The sequence below is a fragment of the Molothrus ater genome, chromosome 1 (genome assembly GCF_012460135.2).
Source record: "Molothrus ater isolate BHLD 08-10-18 breed brown headed cowbird chromosome 1, BPBGC_Mater_1.1, whole genome shotgun sequence".
In the NCBI taxonomy this organism is placed as follows: Eukaryota; Metazoa; Chordata; class Aves; order Passeriformes; family Icteridae; genus Molothrus; species Molothrus ater.
The window spans coordinates 135,540,742-135,555,900 of record NC_050478.2 but is presented as its reverse complement, the minus strand read 5'-3'; the positions used below and the strand labels follow the sequence as shown (position 1 = coordinate 135,555,900).

The 15,159-nt window shown below is 36.8% G+C and overlaps 1 protein-coding gene across 1 annotated transcript; it reads right to left on the bottom strand.

Annotated features, from left to right (window-relative positions):
* Nucleotides 1–7,224: 7,224 nt before the first annotated feature.
* SLC7A13 (solute carrier family 7 member 13) lies at nt 7,225–13,554 on the bottom strand. The gene is made up of 4 exons (XM_036379013.1): nt 12,831–13,554; nt 10,226–10,357; nt 8,211–8,575; nt 7,225–7,470 (listed from the first exon to the last, which is right to left on the bottom strand). Exons 1-4 carry the CDS (start codon nt 13,552–13,554, stop codon nt 7,225–7,227), a joined length of 1,467 nt encoding a protein of 488 aa, XP_036234906.1.
* Nucleotides 13,555–15,159: the final 1,605 nt, after the last annotated feature.

Here is a 15,159-nt window from a genome sequence, read left to right as displayed (position 1 = left end):
GTGAAAACTCAAGCCCTGAAACAGCTATTCATAAGCAGAGTCCATTCAACAGTCATAAGGCAACTCAGAAAGCATAGTTTATGGCATGTATTGCAGCATTTCACTGCTATTTTTGAGTTTCTTCTGAAGAAGATATTCCTTCAACCTTTGAGTGTAGAGATGTGTCATGACTGTAAGGTATTAAACTATAACTGGAGAGCAAAAATAAATAGTTTTCTAGACTCAACTGTCCTTTGGAAGAGGTTTGTTGAGCTAAATTAAAAATACAACTAAATAATTCCTCTACATGAAATACCCTACAAATATTCTCCCTGTCATCCACTTTTTTGCAAGACTGCTTCTGAAGTACAATGATATAGAATTGAGATGTAAGAACAAAGATAGCCAGGTACAAAAAGCTTCATTGAAACCAGCACACATAATCATATAATGTTTCAATACAGTGTGCACAAAGCAAGTCTTTGACCTCCAGCCAAGTTTTTCATCACTACATAAAATTAGGTCCAAAAGTTTATTTTTTTACAGAGAGATTTAAGAACAAGTGGTTAAGCATTTGCAAACATGAACCATTTTCAGGTTTATTTTCCCCTCTTGCTGAGCACAATAAAAAAAATCTAATTTAGCAATTAAAAAATGAATTCTGAAGATCACATTAAGATAACAGAAAGAAATTATGGAAGTTTGTCATCACAGTTAGGTTGGTCTGCATGATGGCATTAAGTCATTTTTAGTTCACAGCCTTCCTCAGACAGCAGACTCAGAGAGTGTGTTGGAAGGAAGCGATGAGGACCATCGACTTCAACTCCTAAGATTGCTTATTCTTCTTGTAACTGCAATTAAGGTCTTACACTGATTTTCTATGATTGTATATGGTAGAAAAAACATCTCATTGCTATTACACTTTGCAAACCTTTCTGAAAACAATGTCAGTGTGGGCTTCACAAAGGGAATTAAGATACAGACACACATACAGAAACACTAGGACTGCTTCACTTTGTATCCAACTTTCCACCGTGTCTTAACATGATCTGGCATTACAAAATTAGTTTTAAGCATGAAAGAAAAATTAATTAAACATCAAGATGCTTCTGATGCAAGAAAACTGATTTAAAGGAAAAGTTAAATCTGCTCAAAGTCACAACGTAAAGTCACTGTTTTGGAGCACAAGAACCAGCCTACACGTAACAGAGGCTCAGGTGTGATCTCTCTGCAACAGGCAATCCCAAAATGAGGACACCAGTAGCCAATTTAAACTTAGCTGTGCCCAAGTTCTTTACACATGAAACACCTGCCAAATACATCCTTCTGAACATACTCTGAAGTCTTGAACAACCTCAAGAACCTGTTGCCAAAAAAACCTCAGGTTCAAGAGCTTGGCTGCAAAGTACAAAGGCCAACATTTATATAAGCTAGCACTTTAACAATAATGACAGGACATACCCATGCAGGCAGAGTGAAAGAGAGGGACCCTATGTGCCAACTGCAGTGGAATGTTTAAGAAAGGCTGTGAGGTTGCTGAGCAACAGCCCTTCTCCAAAGTTCCAGCCTTGGCCACGCCCAGTCCTGGTGCGACTCTACTATAAAATTCCCACTTGCAGCCTAGAACTTGGCAATTACAGAATCATAGAGCGGTTTAGGTTGGTGAGAACCTTTAAAGATCATTTGATTTCAACCCCTCTGTTGTGAGCAGGGACCCCTTTCACTAGACCAAGTGGCCCATCCAAGCTGGGCTACAACAGGGCATCCACAACTTCTCTGGGCAGCCTGTTCCAGTGCCTCACCACCCTCACACTAAAGACACACTGTATATGTGGTGGCACCTAGGAAAGTCTCAGCCCAAACACATTTATCCCTTGCTGCCAGGAACAATACCTTTTTCTGTTGTCAAAAGGAGGAGAAAATCCCTAGCCAATATTATGCACAAAGCCTTGCTAATAGGGCTTATTTAAGTAGCTTTGCAAGATGATGAAAAACCCTAGTCACTTTTAAATTTGCCAAACAAAACATTGATTTGTAATGGTGTAACTACTTTGTCAAGTCTGCAGCTTTGGTGGACCTCAAAATCACCTTCTCTTCAGCTTTTATCCCAACCCATACTACAGAAAGTATAATGTGAAACTGGTTTCATAGGAATTTTTTCCATAAATACAAATGAACTGGCATTATTTCTGCTACTCACTTTTAATTCATTATTAATTCAGTTTCATGTTATCTGTTCCATTACTTTTCCAAGGAATTATGTGACACTGACAAGTTTATAATTTCCTGGTTAATTCCTTTTATTCTGTTTAAATATTAGCATGTTACCTTTCCTTTGCACTTCTGAAATTTCCCCTGTGTAGCAAGAGTTACTGAAAATCGACAGTAACAGTCCAACTCTTCAACAGTGCCTCTAAACCTGTAGGATACAGCTCATTCAAACCTGCTCATTTAAAATGTTTCATTTCCTGTTCCAAAGTAAAAAAAGTTCCTGAAGCAGATACAGCTCTTATCCCTCCAAATCAAGCCAATAAGAATGGGAATGCCCAGGATCCCCCATCACTTGAAACAAGCCATAGAAGACAATGACAGGAATAACTTCTGTGATACAGAGGAGAACATCACAAGTGAATGCTCTTTGACATGTTAGTTGTTAAAACACAGTTGTTTCTGGTTTGGCATATGTGGAAACTGAGATATAGGGAACCTTACCAATATCCACAGTGCACATAGCAAACATAAGAGCAGAAGGTGGGAGGTCTGAACAACTCGTGGCCTAACAGCTACAGGCAGCTCCTCATACATCCTTCACTATTAACCTAGAGGTTCCAACCAAATATCACCACATCAAAGCACAAAACACCATGTACAGCTGTTCAGTGTTAGCTGATCATCTTTTTATTGGAATCACAGTTAACATTAAGTATGAAAAGGAAAGTAAAACAAGTAATTGCTGGGGTTTTTCTTTCTTTGTACAATTTCTGGGGTTTGCCTCAGGGCGATTTTTTTTTAACACAGTCAGCACACGTGGAATTAGCATGATGTATAATTGCAAGTAATTTTTTAAATAATACCGATAAAAATTTTGTATTTTACATTGTCTTTTTAAGAAGATAAAGGACCAAAAAAAAACGGCAATGCAGACATAAATACAAATATTGTGTTAGAAACCTAGAAAAACATATAGGGAGATTAAATGTCAAACTGGACCAGTCAGTACAGTATTGGTAAAAAATTATCCACATTCTATCTTTAATTGTTGTAAGGCTGAAGTTCTGAAACATGCAAGTATGCATAAGCATAAAAGAATTATGAAGTAAAAGACAAAAAAATTTAAAAATGTAAATAAATGTCTGATATAGTCTAGTAATAAAAGTCGCACTTCCATATAGCATTTTCTGGGATATATTCAAGTAGGAAAGCAGCTGAGACCAACTGAAACAAGCTATAATGTTAAAATATTGATTTGCTCTTGACCAGAGTAGCTAACATGAGTTATAAATTTGAATTCTATTCCTTTATGCTTACTGCTTGGAGATGTGGAATGAGCCAGCAACAATAAGAAATCTTTATACATTTAATAGTGTATTTGCTTCTTTGTGATTTAGCATCCTGAAACACTCAGACAAAAGAAAATTGCATTAAGAGAACATCAGTGACTCATATTCAGGGGATGGGCAATACCATATCTGGGATTGCTTTTATAATGCTAATTCAGCTCAGGTGTGTGAGTCCCTTTCCAACAGGGGTCATTTAACGAGAGCATTCTTTTTCAGAAAATCCTGTCTCTCTTGGATCTCGGAAAAAGTCAACATTTGTGTTGAAGAAGATGCTAAATGTGAGGCAGCCAATCCCTGATTTGCTGTAGAAGAGGAGGAATTTGATGTCATGAATGATGTAGCACATGCAAAACAGTTGCTGGATTTAGGAATTTGAGTATTGCCCAGAATACACGTTCATCTTTTTCTATAAAATTCCATGGCCATACTGGAATAATTTAAATCACAGTTTTTGAAAATTGAAATTAATTCTGCTTTCCCCATTTTCTATACCAAACTTTAAATCCTCATGCCTGATTTGTGGAATTTTTAAAATCTCATAGTTGTAATTTAACATTTAGTAGACTGTAAGTCTTAAAGGAATTGCAGGTACTCACAGTTAAGTCAGAAGTTGAGCTAAAGGATACCAGCTATTCATCTAAACCAAAGTGACTGTGATAATTGTCCTATTTTCCTTTTTATAGTATTCTTGGAACTTAGTTCCAGGGGACTAAAGGCAGTCTGAACTTACTAATTACTACAAAAAATCAGCTCCAAGGATCCAAAAAGTAGTGAGCAATTTTGGTCATACCTCCTTTGTTTCCATCTAAAAACTGGAATGAAAGGAAATGGAAATCTGTATATAGTGTCTGAATAGTGTATGTTCACCAATTCCCTGGCTCTTTGCCCTGCTCCTAAGATAAACATACATACTTGGACTTGAATTTCCATAAATGGTTCTCCATCCAGGTATTTGATGTGAATTGAAGGATCTCAGGGAACATCACAAAACTGATTTCTTGTGCAACCTACCTGTCAGCTTAACTTACTTTCAGCAAGCCAAGATGATACCACTGATACAGCTCATAACAGTCAAGAGAAAATTAGTGGTTGTTTGTGAAGTGCCTAGGTGCTGACATGAGGAACACCATAGAAAAGTCTGTAAGATATCAACAATGTCTGTCAAGAGCAGCATTTGAGCATAGAGTGTTAAACAAAATGCAAGACCACATGCTGAAATGGGGAGAAGATGATAGTGAATTATTTGGCACCATCCATTCATTCCAATAAATGAGGTAAGGGTATATAGAAAGAACAGTTTATGATCTGATAATACAAGGCCATTGAAAGGTGCCTTTGCAGAGGGGCTTAAGCTTGCATGGACATTTTTAATTCTGATCTATTCTAAATCTTCTCATCTTGTACATTTATGTGCCATTTCCTAGATTTTTGTTAAAATAAAAACTATCTACTTCACATTCCAGAAAGATACATAAATGCAATTTATTTCATATTACATTTCATTGGGACTTTTGAGTTCCCTGATTGGTTGGAACTGCTAAACCTTTATATTTGAAGTTTGTATCATTAAAAAATACATGCTCCAATTACACAAACATACCCTGACATATGTTATCAGTGGGTACCCAACTCATTAGGGAATTAAACAGATAGTTGACAAACTGATAAGAAATAACATGGAAATAACACACCCAAGTGAGCAATTTCCCCCTGATGCTTGCTTTTCTAATCATCTGGTGTACAACACAGTATTATTGTTACATAAACTTTCTTTCCTTACAACTTCCACTTTTCTTTTACATATTAAAATATAGATTTAAATAAATTACTTGAAAGTTCATTTGAAAATCTGTGGCATTGCCACACCTGTATTTACAAATCACTGATGGATGCTTTAGTCACAGTAAAATAATTTCTTCCATTTACAATTCAGTTCTTAAAATATAACTCCTCTACAATGTTGATGAGTCTCATGATGTTTTGAATTTAAACAGCAAGAGAATGTTTTTCCAATAGCACTATTAAGTGAAATTAAACATTGATTCCTTTCTTGCGTTCAGCAGGATCCAGGATCCAGTTTCCAGCTCAGCTGTATACATTGCATTCCTCACTTGTATGAACTTCTCTTCATACAGCTTGTTAAAAGGTATAATTTTTTCTTCAGATTTTCATTCTGTGTCCATTATCACCTTGAGAAAAGCGACTTGCTACATATATTTGTTTTAATTTGGGGGCTCATTCCAGTGCAAAGTGAAATCCTCTTAAACCTTCAGTTGATTCCTGGTTTTATTGATGCCACCCTAGACTTTGGGTATCTATGAAAAATTCTTTATCTGTCATTCTGATTTCTAAAAGTGTTATACATTAGTGAATTGAGTATTGTAGCAATTTTTTTTTCATTCCACTGTGTTATAATCCAGTGCCCTGTAACACAGTTTCACCAATACAAGATCCATCAGACCAGAGGTCACGGAGTGGAGTGATGTTCAGGCTGCGGTCATCTGCTGGTTGTGCTGCTGATCTTTCATTGCCAGATTTGGAAAATCACTTTATATTTGTAATTCTATTGTAATTATAAAAATAGCAGCATATATTAATAATCACCTCCATATATGATGGTTTGTATGTACTTTTAATTTATTTTTAAGATTAAATATTCCATGAACTTTATATGGCCCAATTATGAGAAGAAAAAAGAATTCATTTATCTTTTTTTCATAAACAAAATTTGAATGGAGGGGAGGAGGCCTAAAAAAAGCTTTTACTTTTCAATAACACTAAAAAGAAAACAAGGAATAAAGTAATATTGATGCTAAGATGTAAATGATTTAGTAAAGGAATCTACATATCTTTAGCTTTTATTTCTGTGATGAAAAGGATAAATAATTTTTATTGTCTTACTTGATGCATTGTAATATTTTACCTTGAATTTTTATGTGTTGTTCTAAAATAGCTAAGATGCACTATGTCCAATTTTCTTGATATTTAAAATGATCAGTCAACTTTATGATAGTCTTCAAAGGCTTTTATTAAAAATAAATTAATGCCAAAAAAAGTAGCACATGAAGAAAATATAAAGTCTTTAAAACCAGAAGTTCTAATCAATGAGCTACTGCAAACTAAGGATCCAGACAATTTAGTTCAAAGCGTGAGTGTATTTTTAAAATTATGCTATTATGTATTTATTCACTTATTGTATGATAATACTGATAATTATTTGTGCTTGTGTGATTGAGTCTTATTTCTATTTTTGCAAGACTATGCAACTTTTAACTGTGTTTTCAGGAGCAGGAGAGAGCATTTTACAGATTTTTCAAGTTTAAGAGAGATCCTTTGCACCTATTAAATTAGTATACATATATATTTATGTATTTATACAAACAAAACCAAACATATACATATTAACTTATTATGCTAATGACATGGTTTATTTGATGAGGAGGTGTTTGGTCATAGGTTGCACTTGATGGTGTCAAAGGTCTTTTCCAACCTAGTTCATTCTGTGGTTCTGTGCCTATACATACATATATGTGCATGTTTGCAATATATGTGTATACATCTATATATGTATATGCATGCGTGCACATCTATGTATCACACCAACATCTAAATTGTACTGTTTATAGCCTCAGTTAAACAAAATCCTCTGTTGGCTCTTAGTTGTACTGAGATTAAATATCTGCCATTATTCACATTTGCCCTCAGCAGGTCCATCAGCAGGACAGACTTCTAACAGGAGCTGTAAGTGGCAAGTAATTTTATCAAGAAATGCAAAATGCAATTTAAAATGTATAAAAGGCAGATAAATAATGAGACTTCCAAGCATAAACAGGAAAGCGTAAACATATTGCATGTTTGGAGACCAGACTATGGGAGCTAGAACTAGGAAGAAAGACATTGCCACCATCATAAATGGAACTGGTAAAAACACCTGTAAGAGAAAGAAAAAAAAGTGGGTTAGGAAATAAACAAACCAACTGTGACTTTTCTGCCTCATTCATTAGAGTAACAATGTGTTCTTTGCCACAGTACAGTACCATTTCTCATGCTGCTATAAATTCACCCAGGACAAGAGTCATCTGACTCAAATTGCCTATAAGAGAGGAATCTTTTAAAAAATATTTGTTTAGGCTCCTTCTTTTGTCAAGGGGGAGAGACAGGCAATACTGGGAATCCATTTTTTCACATATCATAATGTGGGTTCCTATAAGACACTCAGGGCTGGGTGCCTGGAAGCCTTCACAATGAACATGCACTTCTAACCCGAGCTTTCTGACTGCTGGAGTATGAGGAAATTCAACCTATCTTTAATGCTGTGATTGTGTCAGGGAAGATGAGAGCAGATCGAAGTTCAATGAACTGAAGGGCAATGGGTCCTAAACTGTTCTTGTTATTGCTCCACACTGGTATGGTTCCACATTGTTTGCACATCTCCCCCATTCTGCAAAGAACCATCTCATGTGTTCAACTTCTCTGGGGCAGAGACCATCTGTTTGTTTCTCTTCTTTTTATAGTGAAGCAACATTTTCAAATGAGGCTCTAAGCATTGAGATTATTATTCGTATTTTTGTGACTATCCACTTTAGATTTGCACTTCTTCTATAACTTTTGCATGCTACCCAGGACTCAAAAAATAATTTATAAAGATATTTTTAATTTAGATCCATTTACTTTGTATGGTCGGTGTAGATGAGGTTCCCGGTATCGAAGTACAATCAAGCTTGCACAAGTCAATCCAGTCATAAGCCAGGCAGAAAATCCAAAGTAATTTGTTAGCATAATAAGGTCAGAGGGGATGATAAAAATGGATGCAATGGTGGTTGAAAAAATCATGGCTGGTGCTGGCGTATAGGAGTGGACATTAAGCATGGATATTAAGAGAGGTAAATGTCCTGACTGACTTCCAGCATAGCTCAATCGACCGAGTGTGAACATGCTGCAGTTGAGGGCACCAAATATTGAGACAGCAACAGAGAGAGGAATGATCCAGGCAACGGAGGGGATCACTCGATCAGCCCAAGTGACTGCCACAGCAACTGCAAGAAAGCAAAGAATTAGTGTAGTACAAATACCATCTTCTGAATAAGTGACATACTCAACAGGAACAAAACTTAAAAACATGAAGCACCTATTATTTACCAGCAATGACTGCTTTTTCATTGCAGTAGTCAAACACTAATCCAATCCTAAAGGTATTTCATTCAGAAACTAAACATTTCCTGGGAGGATGACAGCAAGGAGTGCTGCCTGCCAGAGCAAGCCAGGGAAACCTGCTGGGGCCAATACCACAGTCATGGACTGCCCAGCAGGAGTGAGTCACATCTCACATCCTGTATCACAAGCACACACACCTGGGCAAGGAAAGAAAATTAACTCCTTGGTCCCTGACATCACCATGGTGCTGACACAATCTGCTGTTACAGGAAACTGCCAACAGGAGCACATCTACATTCAGAGATGAGTCAAGAAATGTGCTATTAATGAGATTTTGCTTTGGGTGGAACTGGGAAATTGGAAAGATTGTTTCTAAACAAGAGATATTCAATATTGCACGGAGATTAGCCATAGCTGCTATTATAGTGAGAACAATATTTAGTGGGTCTATAATCAAATGCCATGAGGAACATAGGTCTTGCAGTGTCCTGTGCAGCATAGGAAGTAGTTAGAAATGGAGAAAACAGTGCCCTGAACCTCAAAAAAAAAAAAAAAAAATTTGGGAAGGAACAAAGAAATGTTTGAAAAAGTGCTGTAATTTTAGGTTTATCTTCTGAGCTGGCATAGGTAAACACAGGTAAAAACTGGTATGCATGAAGCTGGTCATGCCAGGTGGCAGCTGCTATTCATGGATAGTCTGGTGTTTGCCACCTCCTTCATTGTAGCATACAAATGATCCATCTCTCCCAGCAGACAGCCTGACACTGAGGTTACTGAGTGACAATATGAGGTTACTGAGTGACAGGTATGCTGTTCTCATTTATATTAGTGAGCTTTTTTCATAGGAAAAAAAAATGATTAATCCATCCAAATGAGGTATGGTTTTTGTCAGGCCTGTAGGCAAGGTCTGACAGCTCAGTGTCATTACAGTGGGATTTAAAATGTGCTGCTTGGACAGTCAAGGAGAAACACAGTTCCCTTTGGAGCTTTACATGGCCAGCTTATTGATACAGGATCTGAGAAAGGGTTTATACACACTGGATTTTGTATAGGCTCTTCTGAGAAGTTACAGTATTTATCATGAATAATACATACCCAAAATGGCTACATTTTTATGTCCATAGTATTTTCTATACTCTTGAACATGTTAGACTTGTCCACCTCCTAAAGAGCGATGGCTTTAGTCTGAGACTCAATGAGACAGAGAAAGAAGGAGGAGATAGGATTAAAACTACAGGAAAACAAAGATCATCTCTATACTTGGGACCTGACTTTCACCTTATTTTCCAGGTTTTAATACACTTCTGATTTCTTTTTAGACAGTGCAGGGAAAAGCCAACAATTTCAACAATCTGCCTGCATTCATCCAATTTGTGTCATACAGTAAAATTAAAGAATTCTCTGTTAAAAGAAAATGAACCCAAATTTCTGGACTGTGAAGTAAGGTGAGCAGAAGTAACCCAGGGCATTGACATCAGATGGATATGTCAATGGGCCAGTCCTTTTTAATTAAAAAAATATGAAATACATACCTGAGGAGACAATTTCCTTAGGTGTGAGGACAGTCAGATATGAGATGTTCACTAGTAAATAAAAAACAATTACTGCAGGAACAGCAGTCATCACAGTTAAGGGGATATTTCTGCTGGGGCGTTTCATCTCCTCTGGAAAATACAATTTAAAACAACAAATGAAGTAAGCAGTGTAGCTTCTGCAAGTGTTTTTCAGTGCTGAAGCTGTGCAGAGTTTGACAAGACTGATGCCAAAGTCCTGCCCCAATCCCTAATCATGGCTGCTAAATTCTCTGCTTGTGAAGTCCTACAGTGGCTCTCAAACAGGTTAATATCAAAGATTCTTAAACAGTATTTTTTTACTTAGCTATTTTTAACTATTTTGGAAGGAGGGCTGGATGAAGAGCTGATTGATTCACAAAATGATAAAAATGAGTGATAATTTCCCTTTGATTTGATTAATCACATATTTGACTTACATTAGAAAAGTGATTTGGTATAAAATTTTCAATTAGCCTTACTTGAAAATTACTAGCTTAAACATGAGACTCTTAAGTCACATTATTTATTCTCATGTCACCTCATGAATCCTGATCTTAAACTTAGTGAGCATATTTGCATATTTCTACTCATAACCTTTCTCTTTGCTTTTATATCAGAAGTAACAGAAAAGACCAAAGGTATAGACATAGGAGCAATAATGCAGTGACTTTAAAAGGGGGCCATTCCCAGATGGATTTTGATTATTATCATCTTTTCCAGGGCAAAGATGGTGGAAGAAAACGGTTTAGTGCTAAGCCTGATAGCTTAGAACTACTCTTACCAAACAAGAAAAAAGCCAAACTTTGCAGGTGTATAACTCAGACACAGGCACACATTCTTGGGCATGTCATAGTCCCAGAAAAAGATGGAGCTGGTTTCCAGAAGCTTAATCTCAATCACCCTCATCTCAATCAGAAAGGTTCTTTTTAATTTCTTTCACTCCTTCCTCTTGTTCCCTCACCACTTCCCACTTCCCTCAGCATTTACAGACAATTTCTTGAGTATTACCAGCAAATAACTGATAAGAGGGAAGAAGTGAAAAGTGAAATGTGCAGCTTATTTAAACTCTTTTTAGGAGACAGAAATCTGCTTCTTCCTTTACATTTGATTTCTCCTCGGGACATCAGCCTTGAGCCATGATCCCTGTGCTGGCTGTAGTGCATGGAGACAAGATCAAAGGACCACAATAGTGAAATTCAGATACTATCAGAAAATTTGAGATTTATTTCAGATATAAAAAATACACTTAGTAATTTTGAGCTCAGAAGAGAATAATCACCAAAATTTCCAATTTAAATTTATCTTTCCGGTTTTTTTTTTTGGTTTTTTGTTGTTGTTGTTGTTGTTGTTGTTGTTGTTTATTGCAGTCTTGCCAGCCAGCTGGCACCTGATCCATCAGCTGAAGTTCACAGAAATGAAGTTATTGATGAAGCATAGGAAACTCAGGTCAGTTTGGAACAATTGCATAGGTTACATATGTCTAAACAGCTGTGCTGCCCAGTGTATGGCATTTATTAGTACTGCTAACTGATCAGAATAAATCTGTATTTTACTAGAAGTCTTGCATTTTCTCAGGCTTACAAAGCCAAGTACTTGTCTTTAAGGAATACCTAAGGTTTCAAAACTGTACTTTACTGATTTATAAAATGCAGCCTATTTTTAAAGCTGGAGTACCTGGATTATAAAGACAACAGTCAGGTTTTTAAACATTAACCAAATTTTCACACTATCCTCACCAGTGAACTTTGTGGTATGCATTTAACACATTCCGTTTATTTAATATTTTACATGACAGAGGTCAATGGATACAAATGGTTAAAGATATAACAGCAATATCCACTTGCTTACAATATAATTCCATGAATCTGATGATACTATAAAACTCTACTGATTTAACTTGTGATGTGAATACCTAAAATAATGAACATCATCTCTGTAGCTTTGATGAAAAAGTTTATTACTGCCATGTCAGCAGATAGAGAATAGAGAAGTAAATAGATATTCAAAAACATTTTGAATGTTAAAATTGAGTACAAATTCTATGAAAAAATCTATGCCACCTTCCACAGACCTCTCTTTACCTTCTATTGGACTTCAAAAGTCTATTTTCCCAGGAAAATATATCCCATAAAATTACTACATTGTAACAAAACTCAAAATTAATTTGACCATGTTCAAACCAGCTGCATAACCTCAGATAAGGCACAGATATTTAAACAGAAATTACCTATGCATATGTAGTTTAGCATGGATAACTTGATACTTTCCTAAAAATACACTGACATGGACACTGAGAAAGACAAAATGCAAATGTTTAAGGTATGGAAAATTCTGTTTATGCATGAAATTTAAAATTAACTATTATGATTTCTCTTGTACTTTCCTGAAAATGTCAGCTTCATTCTGCACAAAAAACAGGAATTTTCCCTAGAGGAGAACAATGCCTCTTCTACCAGCCCCAACAAACACTTATGTAAAATGAGAAGGACCCTGTGGTCTTGAAGCAGAGACAAGTTCTCCCAAACCAAGCTGAGGAACACAAGAATGAGAACTGCAGAAGTAAATCTAAAGAGGAGCAGAATACCTGCCATGTAGTTGAGGGACCACCAGCCGCCGTACGCGTACAGCCCCTGGAAGAAGGCTTCGGCAATCTGTGAGGCGTTGGGGATCTCTGAGCTGAACATGTCCTCAAACCTGGCCAGACTCTCCTTTTGTCTGGTAATGAGGAGAACTATGCCACCAACAGCAATCACAGACAAGGCCATCATCTTCAGCAGAGTGAAAACTGTCTGCACCCACGCAGACATTTTGACGCTGAGGCCATTTAAAATCCCCAGGGACCAGAGAACGGCCAAGGCCAAGCACTTCTTCAGCACATCTGGCGCAGGACAAATGCCATAGAATGGCTGTGTGGCATATTCAGCAAACAGCAAGGCTCGAGCAGCATTTGATGCTGGCTTGGTGAATGTTGATGTCCAGATAAACACGAAGGCAGGTAGGGATCCAAGGCCTCTTTTAATGTGGCTGTATTCTCCTCCGGAGAAGGGCAGAGCGGTTCCCAGCTCTGCATAGCAGAGGGCACCCATCAGAGAAACCAGCCCAGACACGGTCCAGATTGTTAGTGCAACGCCAACATTGAGTAAGGAATGTTTTAACACCCCTGTGGGAGACACGAAGATCCCTGCTCCAACAATTGATCCTATAATAAAACTTACCCCATCAAAATAACCTATATTTCTTTTGAGTTGCATCTTGGCTTTTCCTTTTCTTTGCACATATTTGGGGTCATTGTTTTCCTCTTTTCCCATTTTTTTGGAGTTTTTTTTGTTTTTCACAGCAGAGTTCACTTTGTTGTTAGCAGTCTGTCATAGCCCTACTTGCTAGTGAAATGTTATGGGAAGCTTGGCTTAATCATTCAGAAAAGAAAGCATACTTTGGGTTTTGATGTCTCCTGTGTGAAGATAATTAACCAAATACTTCAAGAAACACTGGCAAATCATGGACATGTTGGTTTAATATGTACTTCAGAAATTATAAGGCCTGCAGGTATTTTTAAAGAAAACAACATTAAAATTAATGCATGGCAAATGCTCATTTCTCAGATGATATTCATCAACAGATTTCATTTTGTTTTATGTACATCTTCAGAGACAACCATAGGGGTGAGTAAATGTGACTTCAACATCAACCCTAGGGAAAGAGGAAGGTTATGGCAACGTGAGGAAAGAAATCAACCTTCCATGTATTATTGACAGTGACATGGACATTAGATGAACAGCCTGCCACTATTTTTCCACCATCTACACAGAAAGGAACAGTGATAACCAATGATCACCAGTATGCTTTGCCAAAATCTCATCAGTCACTGGGTATATTGGAGCTTGTTTATACTTCACTCATTAAACACTGCCCTAGAAAGAAAATGACCAGTTTTATTCCCAGTTTTTTTTCTGAGCACACATTGATAGACTAATACTCAAGCATGTCCTAAGATGGCATTAATCTTCAGACACTGCTGTGAGGGAAGGAAAGAAGCTGTATCATAATTTTTATTTCTGCACGGGAGCTGTGGAACAGAAAGAAGAAGGTTGGAAGTTCCGACTGGTGTGGCATGTGTCTTTTAAGGTGTGGCTGCTGATTTTTCTACATACTTATCAATCTCTTGCATATTTTGTGTTGGGAGCTTCTCTTCAATCAGATGTGGAGATGCCATACACAAATTACTTTTGTACCAAACATGTATTTTTTTTTTAAAGATGCAGAGAAAAATGGGCAGAAAGAAGAAAACTAACTGAAAAGAAGCTCAGCATGAACCCTAAGGGTTGTGTAAGTGCCCAAACTCGTAACTGCAAAGTTCTTACTTTTTGTCAGTCAAGTGGCAGAACCAGTTTTCTCCTGCAGGTCAAAGCTCACCAGTGCAGTGAACAAAACTCATGCTTTTACAGGGGCCAACTTGAAATACACAGTGGTTCACACCAGTCTTGAACAGCAGGATTTCCACTCAAATACAAAATAAATTAATCTGAAAATTAGTTTATATAATATGCCATCATGTAAGAATCCTATGGCTAAAACAAGCACGTGCACAGACTTTTTTAATTGTTTCAATGACCTGAAGTGAGTTTCCTTCACCACAAAGAAGCTCTGCAGCATGGTCAGTGACAGAATCTACAGCCCCAGAGCAGCCTCTAACCATAAGAAAATTCTTCCATTTTCTCCAAATCCCTGCAGTACTCTCCAACTACTTTCATCTTACAGACTACAAAAATTGTAGTTCTACAAGAAGCACACCTCTACTTACTAAAACTTGCATACATTTTAAATTGCATTTATTAATTTCATAAATTGTATTATGTATTTAAGTATGCATTTACCATGCATGATTAAAATTCACAATATTAAATATTAATTAT

Excerpts from the sequence above, each read along its gene's own strand:
- SLC7A13 (XM_036379013.1), bottom strand. The coding sequence starts at position 13,554 with ATGGGAAAAGAGGAAAACAATGACCCCAAATATGTGCAAAGAAAAGGA. Across the intron at positions 8,576-10,225 it reads TAAGGAAATTGTCTCCTCAG|TTGCTGTGGCAGTCACTTGG; the intron begins GTATGTATTTCA and ends GCTTTCTTGCAG. Across the intron at positions 7,471-8,210 it reads ATCTACACCGACCATACAAA|GTGTTTTTACCAGTTCCATT; the intron begins GTAAATGGATCT and ends TTTCTCTTACAG.